Source organism: Eublepharis macularius, chromosome 8, assembly GCF_028583425.1.
Source record: "Eublepharis macularius isolate TG4126 chromosome 8, MPM_Emac_v1.0, whole genome shotgun sequence".
NCBI lineage: Eukaryota > Metazoa > Chordata > Lepidosauria > Squamata > Eublepharidae > Eublepharis > Eublepharis macularius.
The window spans coordinates 108,740,397-108,760,726 of NC_072797.1; the positions used below are offsets into that span (position 1 = coordinate 108,740,397).

The following is a 20,330-nucleotide window of genomic DNA, read 5'->3' on the forward strand; positions in this document are numbered from 1 at the left end:
TGACTGGAAGATCTCTTACAAGAATGCAATCCAGATTGTTTCTGTGAGGGAGGGATGGAAAGGAAATAGCTCAAGGACAATGCATGGATTTACAAACTCTTTAAGAAATGGACTTTGCAAAAGGGAGTGCTTCCATTTTCTGATTTAAGCAGTTTGGTTGTATTGCTTCATGTTTGCATATGCCTGTTGCCACATACTCTGCACTGCAGATTGTTCATTCACCTGGACAGGCACTAACTACCCTATGTGCTCCTAAATGCTGGTGATAAAAAATTGCTGTTGATGGTGCTGATGGAGCAACATCAAGGGACAGCTGCATTACACTCTCCTTCTAAAATTAAAAACAGTTTAGAGCAGTCGAGAGGGTTTCTTCCCTGTAATGAAACAATGTCTTATTGGGTCTTCTACATCATTTTTATCTCTTCCTCATTTCTCTTCTCTCATTTCAACAGTGCCTGGGGAAGACATACATTTCTGGATACTACCTCACAAGAAGCAATACAGCCTTGGATCCTTGTTCTGGACTGTTATTATGCAGTTAACAGTACTATTTCTCCTCACCCTGTCCAGAGAAATTAGCGCACAATTCCCCCGGCAATGTACCACAGTCAACATACTAAGATCAGGTGAATGCTGTCCTGATCTATCTCCCGTCGTGGTTCCTGGTTCAGACCGCTGTGGATCATCTTCCGGAAGGGGTCAATGTGTCCAAGTGACAGCGGACTTGCGGCCCCATGGGCCACAGTACATGCATGATGGCCGAGATGACCGGGAACAGTGGCCTCTTCGCTACTTCAACCGAAGCTGCCGATGCAATGGAAACTTCTCTGGATACAACTGTGGGTCCTGTCGACCTGGCTGGAGTGGACCATCATGCAATCAACCAACCAACATCGGTAAGGATAATAAAAACATAAAAAGAGAACATATTTAAACAGTTATGATGTTTAGCCCAGAGCTGCTTCTCTTTTCTACTATAAATTCAGCATTTCTCAAAATTAATGCAGAGACATTTCTTTGTTAGAGACAGCAGTCTTAAAATTAAGTATCCATGATGACACTTCGGTTTTCAGAACTTCTGGACATTCACACGGCAATCAACAGAAGTTTCAGATGCATAGTCATTCTGAATGCCTAAATAAGTCAACACCTTTCATTAAATACTTTTATAGCCACTTCAAACCTCCAAAGGAGAAGGAAAACCAGGATTAAAATGTTGCAAATAAATTATAAATAAATAAGAATATTTTGGAAAGATATGCACTGTGATGGAAGAAGTGGCAATTTGTTGTTGTTGTTATGTGCTTTCTATGATACCTCTCCAGAGAACCTGCTTGGGGCCAATTTTTACTGCTCCTTGCTTCAGTGCAGTAAACCCTCACCTTCTTTATTAGCAAACTTTTGAAAGGGGCACTCTGACCTGGATAGCCCAGGAGAGCCTGATGTAATCACATCTCAGAAGCTAAGCGGGGTCGGCTTTGGCAGTAATTGGATGGGAGACCTCCAACAAAGAACAGGGTTGCAGAGGCAGGCAATGGCCAGCCACCCTTGCTAGTCTCTTGCCATTAAAACCCCACCAGGGGTTGCCATAAGTCATCAATGACTTGAGGACATTCTCCACCACCATGAGGGGGGCACGTGTGAAGGTGCAAGATAAAACTGAAGGATGAAATATGGCATTCAAGGTAGCTGAACAGTCTCCAGCAGAGAATTCTCATTGAGAATTCTCATTTGTAGGGTGACTGGAGGCTAGCATTGTGCCCATTCCGATCTAGAGAGAAAGGAAGCCAGTAAAAGCTGACAACTCTTTTAATGGAGGCTACCTACACAAAGCTTTAAGAGGACATGGGAAAGATCCTATTTTCTTCTAATGTTGGTGTTGGATTAATGTTACAGATCCCAGATCCACATCCTGTTTGGAGGTGGCTGTATATTTGCACACCAAACAGATGGTTAGTGTGGGGTTAGGATGGGAGGAAATATAGGATCTTTAAGAAACAGAGAGTTCATATTTTTGTTAAAAGAAAACATACAGAAATATAGCTTGGTGCCACTGTTAGAGGTATCAATTCAACCCACTTGTAAGTGGCAAAAAGGCAACCCAATTTCAGAACATCTTAGAGCAGGCATAGAAAAGCATCATAATGCATAATATTAACAGTGGTGGGTTCACATTGAATAATGTGAGATGCGTAGAACAGTGGTTTTTTAAAATGAAATGAAGACAGAAGCAAAGAAAAATGACTAGGAGGATACCAACCCACTCACACAAGGAATATCTATGAAACAAGACCTGCTCTGAGCCCACTTGTGGGGAGGGCAGGCTAAAAGTCCAATAAATGAAATGAAGAAGACTTCGGCACAGAAAAGAGGATATGACCGGAATACATAAAAACGTTAGTAGATATATGTAAAATAGGACTAATTTAGCATCCTTTCACACCATCCTCATGGCAAATACAGCCTACACTCCAACATTAATTTGAACTTGTTACTCATTTTTGTATTTATTGTGTACGCTAGTGTTTTTAGCTGAACGGGTACATTCAAAGCATGCCTAGCCAGCAGATTTCATGAGGTGGTGTAAAGCGCTGTCAAGTCATTGCCGACTTATGGTGGCCCCTGCTGGGGTTTTCAAGGCAAGAGGCGGTTTGCCATTGCCTGTCCCTGCATAGTGACCCTGGTCTTCCTTGCTTAGCTTCCAGGATTGGAGACGACTGGGCTTGCCTGGGCTATCCAGATCAGGGCAGCAAATTGGCTTGTAACTTTACTAAACATATGCAAAGATAACCTCTTTAGAGGTCCAAATCTTCACAGTAGCACTATGATGGGGACAAGCATGCTGCAAAGCCTGTTCTCTCTCTACAATTGCCTTGCCAGCCTGCAGAATGGACTGGAAGACCATTCCAGCCTGCAGAATGGACTGGAAGACCATTCCAGCCTGCAGAATGTAGCTGTTTCAATATGCTTACGTGTTATGTGAATTATTCTTTTCTCTTTAGGAAGTTTCTTTTTTTTAGTTTCTAAAAAAATATTTTTATTAGTTTCCATTAGGGATAGGGGAAAGAGGGGAACAAATGTCAAAAGTATCATACATTCTGCTTGAAATATCATTCTACTTTTCTACATTTTCCAGCGTTCATCATTTAACTGTGATTATTAATAAAAAGTTACAATATTGTCATCATATAATTACAACATTCGGGTCCTTATATTATTTCTCAACCTGTTGTAGAATGGGGTCCATGGCGCAGCAAAGTCTTCTTCTATTTGTCCTTCCATTAGTAACGTCAATTTGTCTAGTTCAGCATTTTCCATTATTTTCGCTATTAGCTCCTCCTAGTGGGGTGTTACTGGTCTTTCCAATAAAACACTAGTAGAATTCTTGCTGCTGTCACTGCATTTATAATAAAATATTTCTGATCTTTATCTAAATCTTCTGGTACATAATTTAACAAGAATATTTCATGTTTCCATGGTATTGAAATCTGTAAGATTGTTTATAAGAGTCTATGAACCACTATCCAAAATTTATGTACCTCTTTGCAAGACCACCACATATGATAGAATGTTCCCTTATGTTGCTCACATTTCCAACAGTTATTAGATACATTTTAATACATTTTCACAAGTCTATCCTGTGTTAAATACCATCTATAAAATATCTTATATAAATTTTCTTTAAATGCCACTGATTTAGTTAATTTAACATTCACTTTCCATATCCTGTTCCATTGCACTGGATCAATACTATAACCTAAATTTTGTGACCACTTATTATTAATTTCTTCTACCCCCTTGTTTTCTTTCTTCATTTGCATTAAAAAATACACACATCTTTTTAATCAGTTTTTCATCCGAGTCACATAATAGCTTTTCAAAAGTATTTTTCTCTAATTGGAAACCTCCCAATTTTTTATCTTTGTTATATCTGGATTCTATCTGAGACCTTGACCACCAGTCTAAATTAAAACCTTGTTTCTGTAATTCATCTTTTGTTTTTAATCTTCCAGTATCACCTAACAGGTCTTTCTATCTAACCATCTTGTCAACTGAAAACACATTTGGTTGCGAAAACGCTTCTAAAGGAGATATCCATTGTGGAGTTTTAGAGTAGATTTGTGGTACAATTCTTTCCCGTGCTGATATAAGGGACTTTCTAATCCAATGATTCTTAAAATATTTATGTCCTTGTGTTTTCCCATACCATAGAAAAGCATGCCATCCTAGCTGTAGATCATGTCCTTCTATCGCCAAAAGTCTTTGATTTTCCAGAAGCCCATACTAAGCAGCATTCTTTATGATGCATTTTCCAGTCTGGTAAGGCCAAGCCTGCATTTTCTTTCCCCTCTTGAAGCATTCTCAATTTAATTCTTGGTTTTTTCCCTTGCCAGATAAAATTAGAGACTGTCTTATTTAACTCTTCAGAAAAGGATTTGCTAATACATATCGGGATAGTAAGTTTCTAGGCCATATATGGCCAGGCATGGATGCTAACTTTTATAGAAAATAGCACAGTCCTTTGCCAAGTTACTGTATTCTCATTACAATCCTAAGAAGAGTTATGCCCTTCTAAATCCATTCAGATTCATTGACTTAGAATGATATAACTATGCTTAGAATGGCACTATCTTGCACCTAAACTGTTCATTATTGAACATCTCTTATATATTCTTATTCTGAGTGTTATCAGTAACATAACAATCATTGGTGATGGGCTCAGATCAAAGAACACATCCTTCCTATTTGGTCACGAGGGTCCCAGAGTACATTTTACAATGGGTTGGCCATTGGCAGTCATCTGTTTCAATTTCTTGACTTCTTCTGTTAACATTCTTAAAGATCTGAGCCTTTACAGCAGAACATTTTTCTATTGAATTTTTCATTGAATTTTGATTTTAAAAGACTATCAAAAATTCATCAAAATAAGGGTAAATGACAATTCATTGGCGAGAATTAAGGAGCCCAGACTGAAATCATTTGTGTGTTGTAAAGTGCATGAAGTTAGAAATGTGACTGTCAATTCATATTCCTATATAATAATAATAATTATAACATTTAATTTATATACCGCCCTTCAGGATGACTTAACACCCACTCAGAGCGGTTTACAAAGTATGTTATCATTATCCCCACAACAACAATCACCCTGTGAGGCGGGTGGGGCTGAGAGAGCTCCTAGAAGCTGTGACAGACCCCAGGTCACCCGGCTGGCTTCAAGTGGAGGAGTGGGGAATCAAAACCGGCTCTCCAGATTAGAGTCCTGCACTCTTAACCACTACACCAAGTAATGCAGAAAGCTGGTGCAGGCACATTTAAAATTGCTTTTAGTGCATCAGAAACCATATACACACATATTTAAAACTGCCTTTCTCAAGTGCACACCAAATGGCATGCATGAATCAGTTTCAGAAGGTGCACCACCTTCCATGTTTTATCACAGAGTCTTCCTGCTTTGTGTTCTAACTTGCTGTTTTATGTCTTATATATGTATTTTGCTTTGATTTTAACTGTTTTATTATTTATTTTTATGATGTTTGTTCTAATGGTTAGGTGCCTCGGTGGCCCTGACTGGGTAGAAGGGTGAGAAACAAATATTGTAAATAAGTAAAAGAAAAAAGAGAAAAACTTTAAAATAAAATAAACAGGCTTCCAGATTGTAATGTAGGTATACCATCTGCAAATATCGAAAGGGTTGAAAACAGGTGTCAATTGTTTTCGGATTCTAATTTTCTATTATTACAACTTCAATTTAGTCATGCTGGAACTTATGTTGCTGTGATTCTGATCTGTTACAATTAACTATTCTTTATTTAAATTCTTTTTGGTTAGGCGTTGGCACCAACAATCCAACAAAATAACAATTTAATGTATGTGCGCACATACATATATACATAATATCACTTGACGTATCTTTGTCATTTGCTGTTTTAAAAATGGGCATATCAAAGCTCTAACACCCTATATAGTTTGAGCTACTTTAAAAGATATAGAAGCAATTGAACTCAACAGTATACGCATAACTGATATCCTGTTGGCAAAACCATTGCGTTGGCCCCAGATATTGAGATCGCCAGATGGCAAGGAGTAGGTGGGTCTGCACGCTTCCTTCTGCCTTGTGAAGGGACCACTGGGATCACACTGATCATGAGCTCTTATTTAGATTCATAATCGTATTCATGTATGTTGGTGTCATATGCATGTCCATTGTCTCAGGGATCCTTACCCACATTTGTGGCTAATGGCTGAATTAACAGCATATAGAAGAACCCATGTAAAAATCCAATATCTGCGGAAGATGTCTTTCTGGATCTGCCATGGCCTTGCAAGGCACCTACCTGGGATGCGATTCTTGGATAGGAATGGTAATCTAACTTGTAAATATTGCTGGAAGCATGGGAACATTCCATGAAAGGCTATAGAGCCTCAATATTGAAATATTGAAACTATTTCTTAGTATTCTTGTTCCCAGGCATCGGAATGACCATGTTGCAAAACTGAGATAGGACTACATATTATACCACACAAAGAGATGGGACAGTCTATGACATCTACAGTTGCAAGTGGGGGAGAAATTTTCTTTTCTTGAGATCTTTGGTTTAATTGATCATTTTAGATATTTCTCTTTAGATAGGAAACTGAAAACTGTAAGTTATCAATTTGACAAATAATTGCCATACTTATGTTTGGAACCACCTCTTTTTTAATCCTTAGTCAGAAGAAACATTTTGGATCTGAGCAGAGAAGAAACAAATCGTTTTCTAAATGCTTTGCAGCAAGCTAAAATTACAATGCATCCTGATATCGTGATAGCCACAAGGAGACGTGAGGAGATCATGGGTCCTGAGGGCAATACACCACAGTTTGAAAATGTGACCATTTATAATTACTTTGTGTGGTCCCATTATTTCTCTGTCCGAAAGACATTCCTTGGACCTGGTCAGCTGAGTTTTGGTGGCGTAGATTTCTCGCATGAAGGACCTGCATTTCTTACCTGGCACAGATACCATCTGCTGCAGTTGGAGAGAGACATTCAGGTGACGTTTCTTTTATTCATATTCTATATTCTCACATTAGAAATCATGCAGGTTTCCAAAAGCTTTCCACAAGTCCAAGAATCCAATTGCAGACCTCGCTGCCCTCGGTTACCTTCATAGAAGTTTAGGTTTTGAATAGTATTGAATTTTGCTTGGAATAAATGCTTTGGGATGTAGTGGTTCCTCAAGGTCAGTGAAAAATATATTCTTAATTCAGAGAAAGTAAAACAGATCATTCAATGAATTTTCTTTCTAGATCACCTTAGTGTGTAGGTCTCAGAAAACTGATTTTTAGGTTTGGTAAAAAAAGATTCCTCTGTTCAAGGAATCTCTGTTCCTCTATATCCCCTTGCCAAAGGAGGATAAACACTGTTAAAGTCATTTTCCCTTCATTGTCCCATTAATAAAATCTATTACTGTCTCCCTTCTAACATTTTTCATCAACATCATCTTTTTTTATCCTTACATTTAATTTTCTCTATGGGTCAGTTCACACATGCACATTTTCCTTCGTATGAATGAAGCATCAAGTAGTGGTTTGCATAACGAAGCATCACAGATGGAACTCTCTTACAACCAGTGTCACCTTGAACGGTTTTTTTTTTTAATGGTATCAATTACAGTGTTAGGTAGTCAAATGATGAGAAATCAAGTGATGTACAGGCACGTGCACGGAGCAGACTAAGAAATTAAAATGGACCTGGAACAAAAGCATCGGGGCAGCTCTGCGCATGTGCCTGATCAAGTTGAAGGGCAAAGCTTAGCAGGTCGAAGGGCACAGAAATGTAAAATACAGCACTTGGTCCTGGACCAGTTGCTTTGTCTTCTGTCTTCCTTGCTTACATGCTTTTAAAAATCCCCACCTTCCTCATTTTCACAAGATAGGCTGTTGTTGGCCTTTAAAAAATTATTAAAGTCCTCATCATTTTTAATGGGTGAAATGTCCATGCGGACAAACAAGGGGTGCCTGGAGGGATGGAGAGGAGCAAGGCTCCTGCTATAACGGGAGACCCCCTGGCATTGGTCCCCAATTCCGCCTGCTGCTTCACAGGTTGGTGGGGGGAAATGAGGGGGCGCAGTGGTATCATTCTGATGTGTGGCATTCCTTCTGGCATAAAATAACAAAAAGCAGTTTAAAAGGGATTTACTTTTCTTCCCCGATTAAATTCAGAGATACCGGGGCGGGGGGAGTAATCCTTCAATGTCTTTAAAAATACAATAGTCTTTAAAAATACAATGGTCTTCAGATCCAGAGGAGTTGGCCGTGTTAGTCTGTAGTAGCAAAATCAAAAAGAGTCCAGTAGCACCTTTAAGACTAACCAATTTTATTGTAGCATAAGCTTTCGAGAATCACAGTTCTCTTCGTCAGATGCACGGAGGCAAAAAGAAACTGGTCAGATATAGAGGAGGAGAGGGGAGGGCGGAGTAGATGCAAACAGTTCCTTCTGATATGGAGATGCAAACAGCTCCTTCTGATATGGAGATCAGTTTGCTTCTGTTAAGGAAATCAGTTACCTCTGATAATGAGATAACCATTCATAGTCCCTATTCAGTCCCAGCTTGACAGAGTCAATGTCTTTAAAAATACAATACACCAAGTTAGTTTGAGAAGGCACAGCAGGATCACTTAAATCACCTTGTGTGAGCTAAATATCCTGCCCGCCCACCCACTCCCACCCACTCCCACACACCCCACCCCATGAACCATCCTTCTATGTTTCTTTCACTTTCATGGAAAATTGAGCAATTCACTTCAATGAAACATAGCCATCAAGTATCATGTGACACCCTCCCCCCCCCCCCAAATAAGAGTATAGGGCATGTGAATTAAGCAGACAAGCAGACAATGTGGTTTATTTCCACCAAAGCATCCGATGTCTGGGTGGGAAAAACACCATCTCATTTATTCCACATTCAAACCAAGACAAGGGAAGAAACTGCAGAGAAGTGCTGTACATGAATTGACCAAGGTTTCAGCTGATCTACCTACACCACAATGAAGCTCACCATTAACCCATCTTCTCTCATCAGGACATGCTACAGGATCCTTTTTTTGCACTTCCCTACTGGAACTTTGCAACAGGTAGAAACACCTGTGATATCTGCACAGATGACCTGATGGGAGCTAGAAGCAACTTTGATGCCTCTCTTATAAGCCAAAATTCTATATTCTCTCAATGGCGAATTTTATGTGACAATATTGAAGACTATGATACTTTGGGAACCATTTGCAACAGTAAGCCAAGATTGTTTGACTGTGTTTGGTTGTTGCTGCTCTCTCCTGTAGATTTAATGGAACAACTTCCAGGGCATTACAACTTCTACATGGCTGTGATACAAAACCTACTGTCTTAAATCCTTATCTTGAATATTCTACCCTCCAGTTCCTAGAAAAATAAGTAACAATTTACTTTTAGATCTTGAGGGATTTAAACTGAGAAAATGGTGTGTGTGCTATCACTTCGGCTGACCTTTGGCTTGACAATCTGATCAAGAACTTTCCGCTATCTTGTCAAATTTTGAACCATGATCTTATATCCAAAGCTGATTTTTTTAAAGTGAACAATTGTATAGGTTTTCTCTGCCTCTTTACACCAAGGGTTCCTTCACAGCAGCTACCCTAATATACCCCCATTTACTGTGTGCAGGGCTTTTTTTCTGGGAAAAGGGTGGAATGAGGTGGTGGAACTCAGTGGGTTGCTCTCGGAGAAAATGGTCACATGGCTGGTGGCCCCGCCCCCTGATCTCCAGACAGAGGGGAATTTAGATGGCAATCTCAACTCCCCTCTGTCTGGAGATCAGGGGGCGGGGCCACCAGCCATGTGACCATTTTTCAAGAGGTTCCGGAACTCCGTTCCCCCGCATTCCCCCCTGAAAAAAAGCCCTGACTGTGTGTGTTTGAGAGAGATTGTGCCATTGCCACTGAAAAGACACTTTCCAGGAAATGCTTCCTGACAACAAAAAAGAAGGGGGGGGGGGAGGTTGACTAATGCAATACTAGAGCTCACCCTGAAGAGACGAATACATGTTATCCAGTTCTTATGAAAAGTCCTTTCGATAGGAAAGCAAATCTCTTGAAATTCAGCAACACTCTCCCATCCCTGCTACTTATATGTACAGCCCTCTCCCCCCAGCAGATTTTATCACACTTCATAACCAACTCCATAAAAGCCTGGAACTGACAAGCTTTATTAGTTTCAATTGGGTACAACAGTATTCCTGCAAGGGAAGGGAGGGGGGGTGTCAATTCCACTGATACTTATTATTATGTGCATTCCCGGTAGAAATGACTTAGCTATGACCCAATTCAGTTTGAATTTAGAGAAGGTCAGTGAAACTTACAAGGCTTGTCAGTTTCATCAGGGTCGCCCCATTAGCAGCTAGAGATTTTTTTAAAAATGGCAGCAGGTTAAGTGACATACAGAGGGCAAGTTTATTCAACAGGGCTTACTCCCAGGAAAGTGTTTTTTAGGATTGCACTAACAGCCACCAACACCATCATCGATCACTTCTCTATTCTAGGTGAGATGACATCTGAAAACTTAAAATTACAATATTAAAAACTGCAAAAAAATGTATAAGGGGGTGGGGGGGGGGGAGAATGGCATGATAATTATGAAAATGCAGGGATACAATTGGCATGGTATGACCAGGATGTTTAGGAACACCCAAGTGAACAAATGGAATCCATGCTGAAGCAAATGACCCAGTGTGGAATTATCTGGAATATCTCAGATGTGCTGCAGGAGCTAAAATGCTCTAATTTCATGCAATAAAAATTCAAAATACCCCCTAGACAGACACAAACACATTGCTTGTTTTTATTAAGCCTGGCCTACCATTGTAGTTTTTAGGTTTTAATCATCATCTTAGAGCGGAACTACAACTAACAAAAGGCACAGGTTGGACACTTGTCAGCTTCCCTCAAGTTTTGATGGGAAATGTAGGCAGCTCAGCGGAATGTTGGACAAGTGACAGTTGAAAAGTCCATTGGACAGCAGTCGGAGAGCCAACCTGCAAGACTAGGATGCCTACATCTCCATCAAAACTTGAGGGAAGCTGACAAGTGTCCAACCTGTGCCTTTTGTCACTTGTAGTTCCGCTCTTAGAAATGCCAAAAAAACCTTCACCCTCTTATTTCCTTCCCTCTTTCTCATGACAGGCACCGAAGGTGGTCCAATTAGACGAAATCCTGCTGGAAATGTTGCCCGCCCCATGGTGCAGGCGCCTTCCTGAGCCACAGGATGTTGCTCTTTGCTTAGAAGTTGGACTATTTGATACACCTCCGTTCTATTCAAACTCCACAGACAGTTTTCGTAATACAGTGGAAGGCAAGTAATTATTCGACAAATGGTCTGGAAGCAGGATGGGTGGGGGATGAAATCTGCCGAACTCATCACACTGAGTAAAATAGGTCAAATCCTTTGGCGGGGTGTGGGGGGGGGGGGGGGGGGGGGAGGGAAGCACACAGACTATCTCTATTTTCTGTCTAATCCATTACTATGCGGTGAATAGCACGTGTCTTTGGGATACCCTTGAAACTGCTTTTGAAGCTTTCCAAACTGGAAATAAAGTAGCAGGCCTTCACTTAAAAGAAGAAGAGTAACGTGTTTTTTAAAAAGCAAATGTGTAAAAAAGCCCAAACATTACCACATGCCATAACCATTCCCAATCATCAAAGGCAAAAAAAAAGTGTCTTTTTGCCAATATTTTAAAACACTAATTTCCACTGGGAAAAATGTTGGTTTTATAGAATCTCACACATTTATTTTGACATACTGAGCTACTGCAAAAAAATAAAATTGCATGGCTAGCACCGTTTCTGGCTTTAGCTGCGAATACTATCCTCCTCAGAAAAGTTCTACAATGTCAGCTTTTTCAAGTAGCTCCTTTCTTTACATAGTAAACCAGTCTGCTGCACATACACTGATATTTTTTCCAAAGCTCATAAAAAGTTGACAGGATACCCACGTCAGTTTTGCACACCCTCCTGTGAACTGTGAATGGACCCACTTGCACGTGTCCAGTATTGCAAGTATGTTGATTATGTTTAACATGCTGCAATTATCTGTTCTAAACAGTGTTTGGTATGTGGGATGGGGGATGTTTTCTTTCATTCATTCAAATGAATTAGACAAAAAATTTTCCTCTCAGAGCTAAATCACTGCCAAAATTGTGAGGCAAACAAGTGTAAAAAACACTATACTCTTAGATAAATTGGTGCATGTTTTAAACTAGTGGGGAGATTCACTTAAGTTCATGTATCATCAATTATTTATTTTAAAATGTAATAATAATAATATAATAATAACATTTGATTTATATACCGCCCTTCAGGATAACTTAACACTCACTCAGAGCGGTTTACAAAGTATGTTATCATTATCCCCACAAACAACAAACACCCTGTGAGGTGGGTGGGGCTGAGAGAGCTCCTAGAAGCTGTGGCTGACCCAAGATCACCCTGCTGGCTTCAAGTGGAGTGGGGAATCAAACCCGGTTCTCCAGATTAGAGTCCCGCACTCTTAACCACTACACCAAACTGGCTCCCACCAAACTGGTGTAGTTCTTTGGGAATTACTATTAATCTGGGATTTGTCTGCTTTGTGTAACTCAGTTTGTGTTGTATGACTAGTGTCCCAACTATAACCCAAGAACAACGCTTAAAATAAATAAATAAAATTAATCAAGTAGTCCAGTAATAAAATTACATAGATTTCATATGCACAGTACAGTTTCTTAATCTGACACCTGTGCACAAACACAACACATCAAAATGGCAAGGGATCTTCTGACTCTGGTGGGAAGAATGGACAGCATGGTGGGAGCAGATCTGGCAGGAGAGGGAGAGGAAGGGTTTTGGAAAAGCAGGAGCTGCCAACAGTAGTAAGCGGTCTTGACGTTGGAAGTGCCCCCCCATTCCCCTGCAGATCTCAAGTTAGTGTTCTTGAAGCTGCAGTTTCTTGAAAAGGGAGACCTTCTTATACTACCTTCACCTGATATTTGACAGTGTCGATGTCCTAATGGAGTTCTAATATTCCCCTAAGTTCTATCCAGTTCAGCTAGAAAACCAGGAAGCTACAGAATCAAAAGGAGGGAGGATCTTCCATTGAAACCCATGGGAAATAATAACAAAACAGAATTGTGAAAATGAAACAATAATGAAAGAAACATTAACAAAAGAAAACCACGTGAAACAATCCAATAATGAAAACAGTATCATTGGGAATGAATAATAAAAAAAGAAATGAAACAAACTCTTGCACGCAAATCTAATGCTTATCAAATATAGGATGCAATGCTATAGCCACACACTTATCAAAAGCAGGCTGCATCCATTTCTGTCCTTGTTCTGATTTTGAGATTCTAATCACATCAATCACAGACAATACAGTTTCCTCTGAGATCTGAATTTGTCCCTGCAGTCTAACCAGTTATATCCTTCTAATTCCACTGATTCTGCTCAGGCTCGTGCAGTATTATCTCCTTTCATTTTTATGAATTTGGGAATGCCAGGGAGTATTTGACTGGTTTCCAATCCTTCTGGTTTGATAGCTGCCATCATTGTCTTTAGAATATCGTACAGCTTTTGTGTCCATTTGGTACGATCTGGCAATGCCAATGTTAGCAAAAGTGAAGTTTCCAAGCATACAGATTTTCTCATTTGCTATTTTTAGCACCATTCTTGCAGGAGAAACTTTTACAATGTGGTATTAACATAAACAGAGATCTGTGCCCTGAAGCATCATCATTTTAATTGACAGTGAACAAGATGAGAGAGGGATTGGAGAGGTGCAAGGGAGAGAGAAAAGATACAAATTCACGCACTTGAGAAGGGCTGAAGTTAGGTTACAGCTGAGGTCTGGAACAAAGGCTACACTATAGCCTTTATAGAAAAGGTAAGCTTTGCAAAATGAACGGAAGGAAGAATATAATATGGAGAACCTCACACATGATTAGGGAGGGAGTTCCAGGGATAAGGAGCAGCAAGAGCAAAGGGTAGAGACATTCAAGGATCTTGAGGCCTTTGAGCAGACAAAGATCTCATTGTTTGGTTTCTACAGTTATGGGTCAGAACTTAGAACATACGGAAAACAGGGCTTTTTTTCAGCTGGAACGCAGGGGGACGGAGTTCCGGAACCTCTTGAAAATGGTCACATGGCTGGTGGCCCCGCCCCCTGATCTCCAGACAGAGGGGGGCTGAGATTGCCCTCTGCGCTGCTCGGTGGCACAGAGGGCAATCTAAACTCCCCTCTGTCTGGAGATCAGGGGGCAGGGCCAACCAGCCATGTGACCATTTTCGCTGAGGGCAACCCACTGAGTTCCACCACCTCTTTTTCCACAAAAAAAGCCCTGACGTAAAATAATATAGAATGATAAAACATCCTCATAAAATGGGGATTTTTTAAAATGTTCAGTTCCTACTGTTTTGGTCTCACTTTATAAAATGGTTAGGAGGGTTTGTTTGTTTTTGTAAAAGTGCTCCAGAACTTCTGAAGACTACAATTCCTACACATGAAGAATAAGCATAGTGGTGCTGGAGAATCAGCACTGAGGAACGGGTCTCTCTGAAGCACCTTTCTAAAACAGCCTACAGGCAGCCATTCAGGAAAGACAGGGGGATTTGAAGAAATAGTTGGCTCACTATGATACATGGGCACATTTTGACACGGAATCCTGCTCCTGAGGGACACCCGGAACAGGAATCAGTGGTCTCCTGTGGGAAGAGGGAATTGGCAAAAATCATCACCCCCCCCCCCACATGCACACACATACACACACATGCAAATTCTAGGTGGGATCCAAGTGTATATTTAGCTTTGATCTGATGCTTATGCACAAGATTCTCACTATGATTCCCAATTTGTGCCTCCCATGTCTGATGCACAGGCTACAGCGATCCTTCAGGGAAGTATGACCCAGCAGTCCGGAGCCTTCACAATCTGGCCCACCTCTTTTTGAATGGCACTGGAGGGCAAACCCATTTGTCCCCGAATGATCCCATCTTTGTCCTCCTGCATACATTCACAGATGCTCTGTTTGATGAATGGTTGAGAAGACACAGCGCTGGTGAGCTGGCTTTGTTTGTGTTATTTCACCACATACAGCAAGGGAAGTTGCCCATTATAACAAACTGTGCATGAAGGAAATTGGCCAGGTGCCCATCTACGTCTGCACCAAGGAGATATTATGATCTTGCTGAAGTAGTAAGACCCTTCAGTTAGGGTTCAGTAGCACAACTGAATTCTTTTCCTCATGTCTTTGGAAGCAAGAATAAAGTGCAGCCAAAGAAGGAGTTATTGTATTTGTTGTTGACGCCAAGTAAGTTACAGAAAGGGATCACAAGACCGAGGAGTGTTTAACCATGTCATCTGATCAGGGCAAGGGAAGCCGTTGCAATCTCTGTTTCCTTTTCATAACTTCAGAAATGTAGACAAGGCCCTGTTTTTTTTTTAGTCTTCAAAAAAAAAGAAAAAGGCAAAACAGCACAGCACTGCTATACCTTTACATGCAGTCTTTAAAAAAGGGAGACAGCCATGGATTTTCAGAGCAATTCAAGTGGCAATTTTGGCAGGTCCCAGAGAGCTGTTTAATCCTGCAGGGAAATCACATAAGTTCATGTCATGTTTCCCTAACAAACACAAAACAAAAGCAGATGGTGTGGCAGGAGGCAGCCAGTCTCTTTTTGGGCCTGGGCTAATGCAGATCAAAACAAAAAAAGGAACAGGAAAGACACATAACAAGAGTCAGAACATATTTGAAGAATGGGACTTTTCAAACCACATTCCAGGGAATCTGAGGATCTCAAGAAACTGATCTTGGGCCCCTCAATAAGAACAGTCATGGTAGCAAATAACAATTCGCTTGCCTTTTGCAATCTTCTCCCACAATGAAAAGCAATAGGGCAGTGTTCAGCATGGGGCAGCTCTGAGGCCCAGTGGATTTCACCAGAACCCTCATGGTTTCATCCTCCTCTTTCTGTAAAGGGTAAGCAGAGGTTGTACCTTTTAAAAAAAATATTGAAAAAAAAGGAAGAAAATTAAAGCAAGCCACATACAGAATAGAAATAAAAATATGACAGTCATGAAAGATCAACACATGAGCATCCATAAATGGTTTCCAAATATTTAAAAAGAAGTCACTCCGCAGTTGTCTATATGCCATACATTCAAATACTGATACAGTTGTTAGGCCTTCCATCTATTGAATTATGGAAGATAGATATTTGTTTTTTCAATGCTACAATATAAGTCTTTTAGTTACGGTAAGGACATGGAGGGTCCATTTTTGTTGACTATCGGTTAGGTTCTAGGAGATGGAAAGATAGTTTAAAAGTACAGAAACATCCTCAAAAATCAATAGGCATTCTAATGCAAACTTAATATAATAAGGTAGCCCTGTGGCGCAGAGTGGTAAGCTACAGTACTGCAGCCCAAGCTCTGCTCACAACCTGAGTTCGATCCCAGTGGAAGCTGGGTTCAGGTAGCCGGCTCAAGGTTGACTCAGCCTTCCATCCTTCCAAGGTCAGTAAAATGAGTACCCAGTTTCCTGGGGGTAAAGTGTAGATGACTGAGGAAGGCAATGGCAAACCACCCCGTAAAAAGTCTGCCAAGAAAATGTCATGATGCGACATCACCCCATGGGTCAGTAATGACTTGGTGCTTGCACAGGGGACTACCTTTACCTTTAATAAGGTAGCGGCCATGTTAAAAAACTGATCCTTGATAACATTATCTACACTGTGATCCAAGAAGCTAGATCGCTGTTACTGATGATGGGAAGTTGGGTAGTCAAATGGATGGAGTCCTTTACCTGCATCTTTCAAGACTGAGACTATCTGTGCCCATTTTCCCAGCTTCCTCTAGCTTGGGAATTCCAAGTCAGTAAAAATCCTAACTCTTGCCATTTTAACTGCACTGATTCTGGTTGCAGTTCTTGCTCCTGAGCCGACCTCTGCTCAGCATACAAAATGGTCAGAGGCTTTGATTTCAGGCCTGTCCTTGTAATTAACATCTGGAACTATAACATTCCAGCTGAAGGAAAAGTCTTCCTCATAGGAATCAGTGTCTCATTCCTTATAGCTGAAGGCTTAAGGTCTGAGGGCAACTCGGAGGATGTCATTTCCAGTACTCTTGCCCACAGTAACCTCTTGAAACTGAACTTTTTTTTTCCAATTTAGATATCTCCATATACCCACTAGAGAATGCCCCCATTGGACACAACAGACGGTACAACATGGTACCATTCTGGCCCCCTGTGACCAACAATGAGATGTTTGTTACAGCACCAGAAAATTTGGGCTACAGCTACGAAGTTCAGTGGCCAAGTAAGATTTCAGCTATCTTTCTCACCGTATACTAGATTGTTGTGTTGTACTGTTCACTTTTCCTTTAAGTGACTCAGAAGGTGGTTTACAATGTGTGAAATCACTGCACAGTGCTTGGCTTGGGCTGTGTATATAAAAATATATTGCTACTTGGAACCCCTCAAAATGCTGGCTTCTTGTTCTAGGGCCCTCCTTTGTCAACAGCACTTACTAAAAACCAAGGAATAATTTCAGTTTTCAGCATCAAAATATGGCAAAAGGCAAACCTTAAAATTCAGCAATCAAAAATACATGGACACACTGGCAAAATACAAAAGGCAATCCCTTTACCTGGCACAAGAGACTAGTCCATGATGGTACCCTATCAGTAGGTTTTCCTTACCCTTTTATTGTTGGGCTTATGATTCTTTGCAGGGGTCATTTTGTAGAAAAAGAGCTGGAGGAACTCATCAGCATAACTCATTAGCATAACTCATTAGCATATGCCACACGTCTTGCCATCACCAGAAGTGTGTAATTAGCATAACTGATTTGCATATGCCACACACCCCTGACATCACCTATCCTGGCTGTTTTGGACCCAATCCTGGCCATTCAGGGCCAAAATTGGGCCCAAAATGGCAAAAGGGGGCAGAAAATGGCCAAAAAGGGGCCCAAAATGGTCAGGATCGGGCCACTGCTGAGTGGGAGAGTGATCCACCACCCGTCAGAGGCCCGATTTGGGCCGTTTTGGCCCCAATCCAGGGTGAAACGGGTCCAAAATGGCCGAGAGTCAGGTGGGCGGGGCTACCTGACATGTGATCTCTTTGGGGAACTGCCGGAACTGAGTTCCTGTGCGTTCCCTCTCAAAATGAGCCCTGATTCTTTGACTTTGACCCACAGAGTTTCTGAAGAAGGTCAGCAGAGAACGTATCATTTGAGTTTTCTGAGGACAGTTAAGAAAAACAGGATGCTTCCTTGTTCCAGCACGCGGAGCAAACAGTTCAAGTGGTGTTAGGCAAATTCCATCTCTCAAAGCTACATTGTAACATGATTCTAAGACCTGTAAAATCTATCATTGTGGAACTTGAGTATCTTAACAGCTCTAATCAGCTGAAGTGACTGGAACTTAGTATCATTCATAATCTCTAAAACAATAATATCCAGGGTAATGAAATCTCTTCTCTCCTGTAACCATCTCTGCCCCCTTTTTATGCTTCATCCTAGCTCGGAGTCTTCAAGTCACCGAAGTCATAACTATTGCCATTGTCACTGCACTGATCCTGGTTGCAATTATTTTTGCGGGTGCCACATGTATCGTTCATGCCCGGAGAAACAAAGACGAACTGCATCAGCCTCTTCTCACCGATCAATACCAGACTTATTCAGATGATTATGACAGCATACCGACCCCAAGCCAATCAGTGGTGTGAAGTGTAGACTGACTAACCTGTACCCCGTAGTGCTGGGTTTTGTTTTGCAAAAACTCTTCTGCTTTGCAATGAAGAATGTGAAAACCCCTTGTTAGAATTCCTTCTTGTAACACCAAGGAAATCTCCATCCATGTCCACTGTATGGTTTCATCTGATTCACTGCCTATCTATTTATCCATAGTATGAAGAAAATGTCCTGAACGTACCAGAGTGTAGAGAGGCAAAGGACATTTTTAATAAGGTTAATTATTAAGTGCAATGCTTGTTCAGCTTTCTTTTCTAGTTTTTATGCATGGAAATATTTTATGGAAAGATTAGCCCTTAATCAAAGAGTGTGACTGGAAACATTTTCAGGAGACTGGATGTAAGAGTTATTGCCTTCACTTTCAGTAACCTTTGCCATCACTGATGCTTCACTGATCCGCGAAGATAACCCATGTGTCCAATCCAGGAAGTATTGCTTTCATTCTACATTGATTTTGTTTGCCTTCAGTGAAATCAACACGTAGCCAGATTCAATTGGCTAAGTAGCACTGTGATGAAATCACTGTAGGATCACTCTAGGAACAAGAAAGAATCCCAAACCAGAAAAAATAGCACCAAAGCAGGCAGAAGAAGGAACAGCGAGGAACATTTCAAAAAGGTATTTTCCAGAATAGACTACAGCAAGCTGCTTTCAGAAAAATAGGGCCACTAGTCCCTGAAATATTTCTCCCCATCTTTTGTGGGGGGGTTTTCTACCAAACATCTAGCCCCTGAAGAGTTCTGGGTACTTGAAAGCTTGAGTACTTGACAGTTCATTGGTTTGTACTATTGCTTTAAAAAAAAACAAGAACAAAAGATGGACATTTGAACATTTAAAATGTTAAAGAGAAATATTTCCGCAAAGTGCAGCTTTCAACTCAAAAATCAAAATTGTTGAATATCGATTTCCAGGGTCCTTTAAAAATGCAATAACAGTTATATACAACTGCCACAAGATGGCAGTACAGTGAACAGTTGACATTAACTACAAACCAAAACCATTCTTTTAGGTAGAGAGATTTAGAAGATCCTATTAAAATACTTGCATCCATTTTCAGATGGAAGAAATACAACTTCTCATTGCAGCAAAGAAAAATAGTAATATAGTATTAAAATTATAAATCAGTCATTCTAAGAGCAATATGATTAATGTACAAGCATACGAATCTAGTGGTTCCTTCTGTGCATGGAAACTCCAATGCACATATGAATCTCTGGCTGCACTTTCCTGGGAGTAAGCCCCGTTAGAATACATGCGACTTACTTCTGCACAGAGGGTACTCCCTCTGTCACGCACAAGGATCTCCTTATTTTGTTCAAAGAGGCAAGAGCTCTGAGCCCACAGAGATTCTGCCTGGCACTGTTGTGAGTGGGGACAGACCACCTATGCAGGGTTGTTGCTTCAGTTCCCACCACACTTAAAGTCAGTGGTGTTTAAAGTCAGCGTAATCTGGTGCTAAGTAAGTGGGTGATCCTTAACAACCTTGTAAATAGCAGAGTGCTGTCATTTTTGAGTTCTGTCCTCCATTC

At 40.8% G+C, this 20,330-nt stretch overlaps 1 protein-coding gene across 1 annotated transcript; it reads left to right on the forward strand.

Moving 5' to 3' along the window:
• Nucleotides 1-532: 532 nt before the first annotated feature.
• On the forward strand, nucleotides 533-18,776 carry TYRP1 (tyrosinase related protein 1). Its single transcript, XM_054986990.1, is given in 8 exon segments — nucleotides 533-896; nucleotides 6,715-7,037; nucleotides 9,069-9,273; nucleotides 11,200-11,261; nucleotides 11,263-11,368; nucleotides 14,928-15,107; nucleotides 17,218-17,364; nucleotides 18,571-18,776. Coding segments are annotated over 8 exon segments (1,593 nt in total).
• The last annotated feature ends 1,554 nt before the right edge of the window (nucleotides 18,777-20,330 follow it).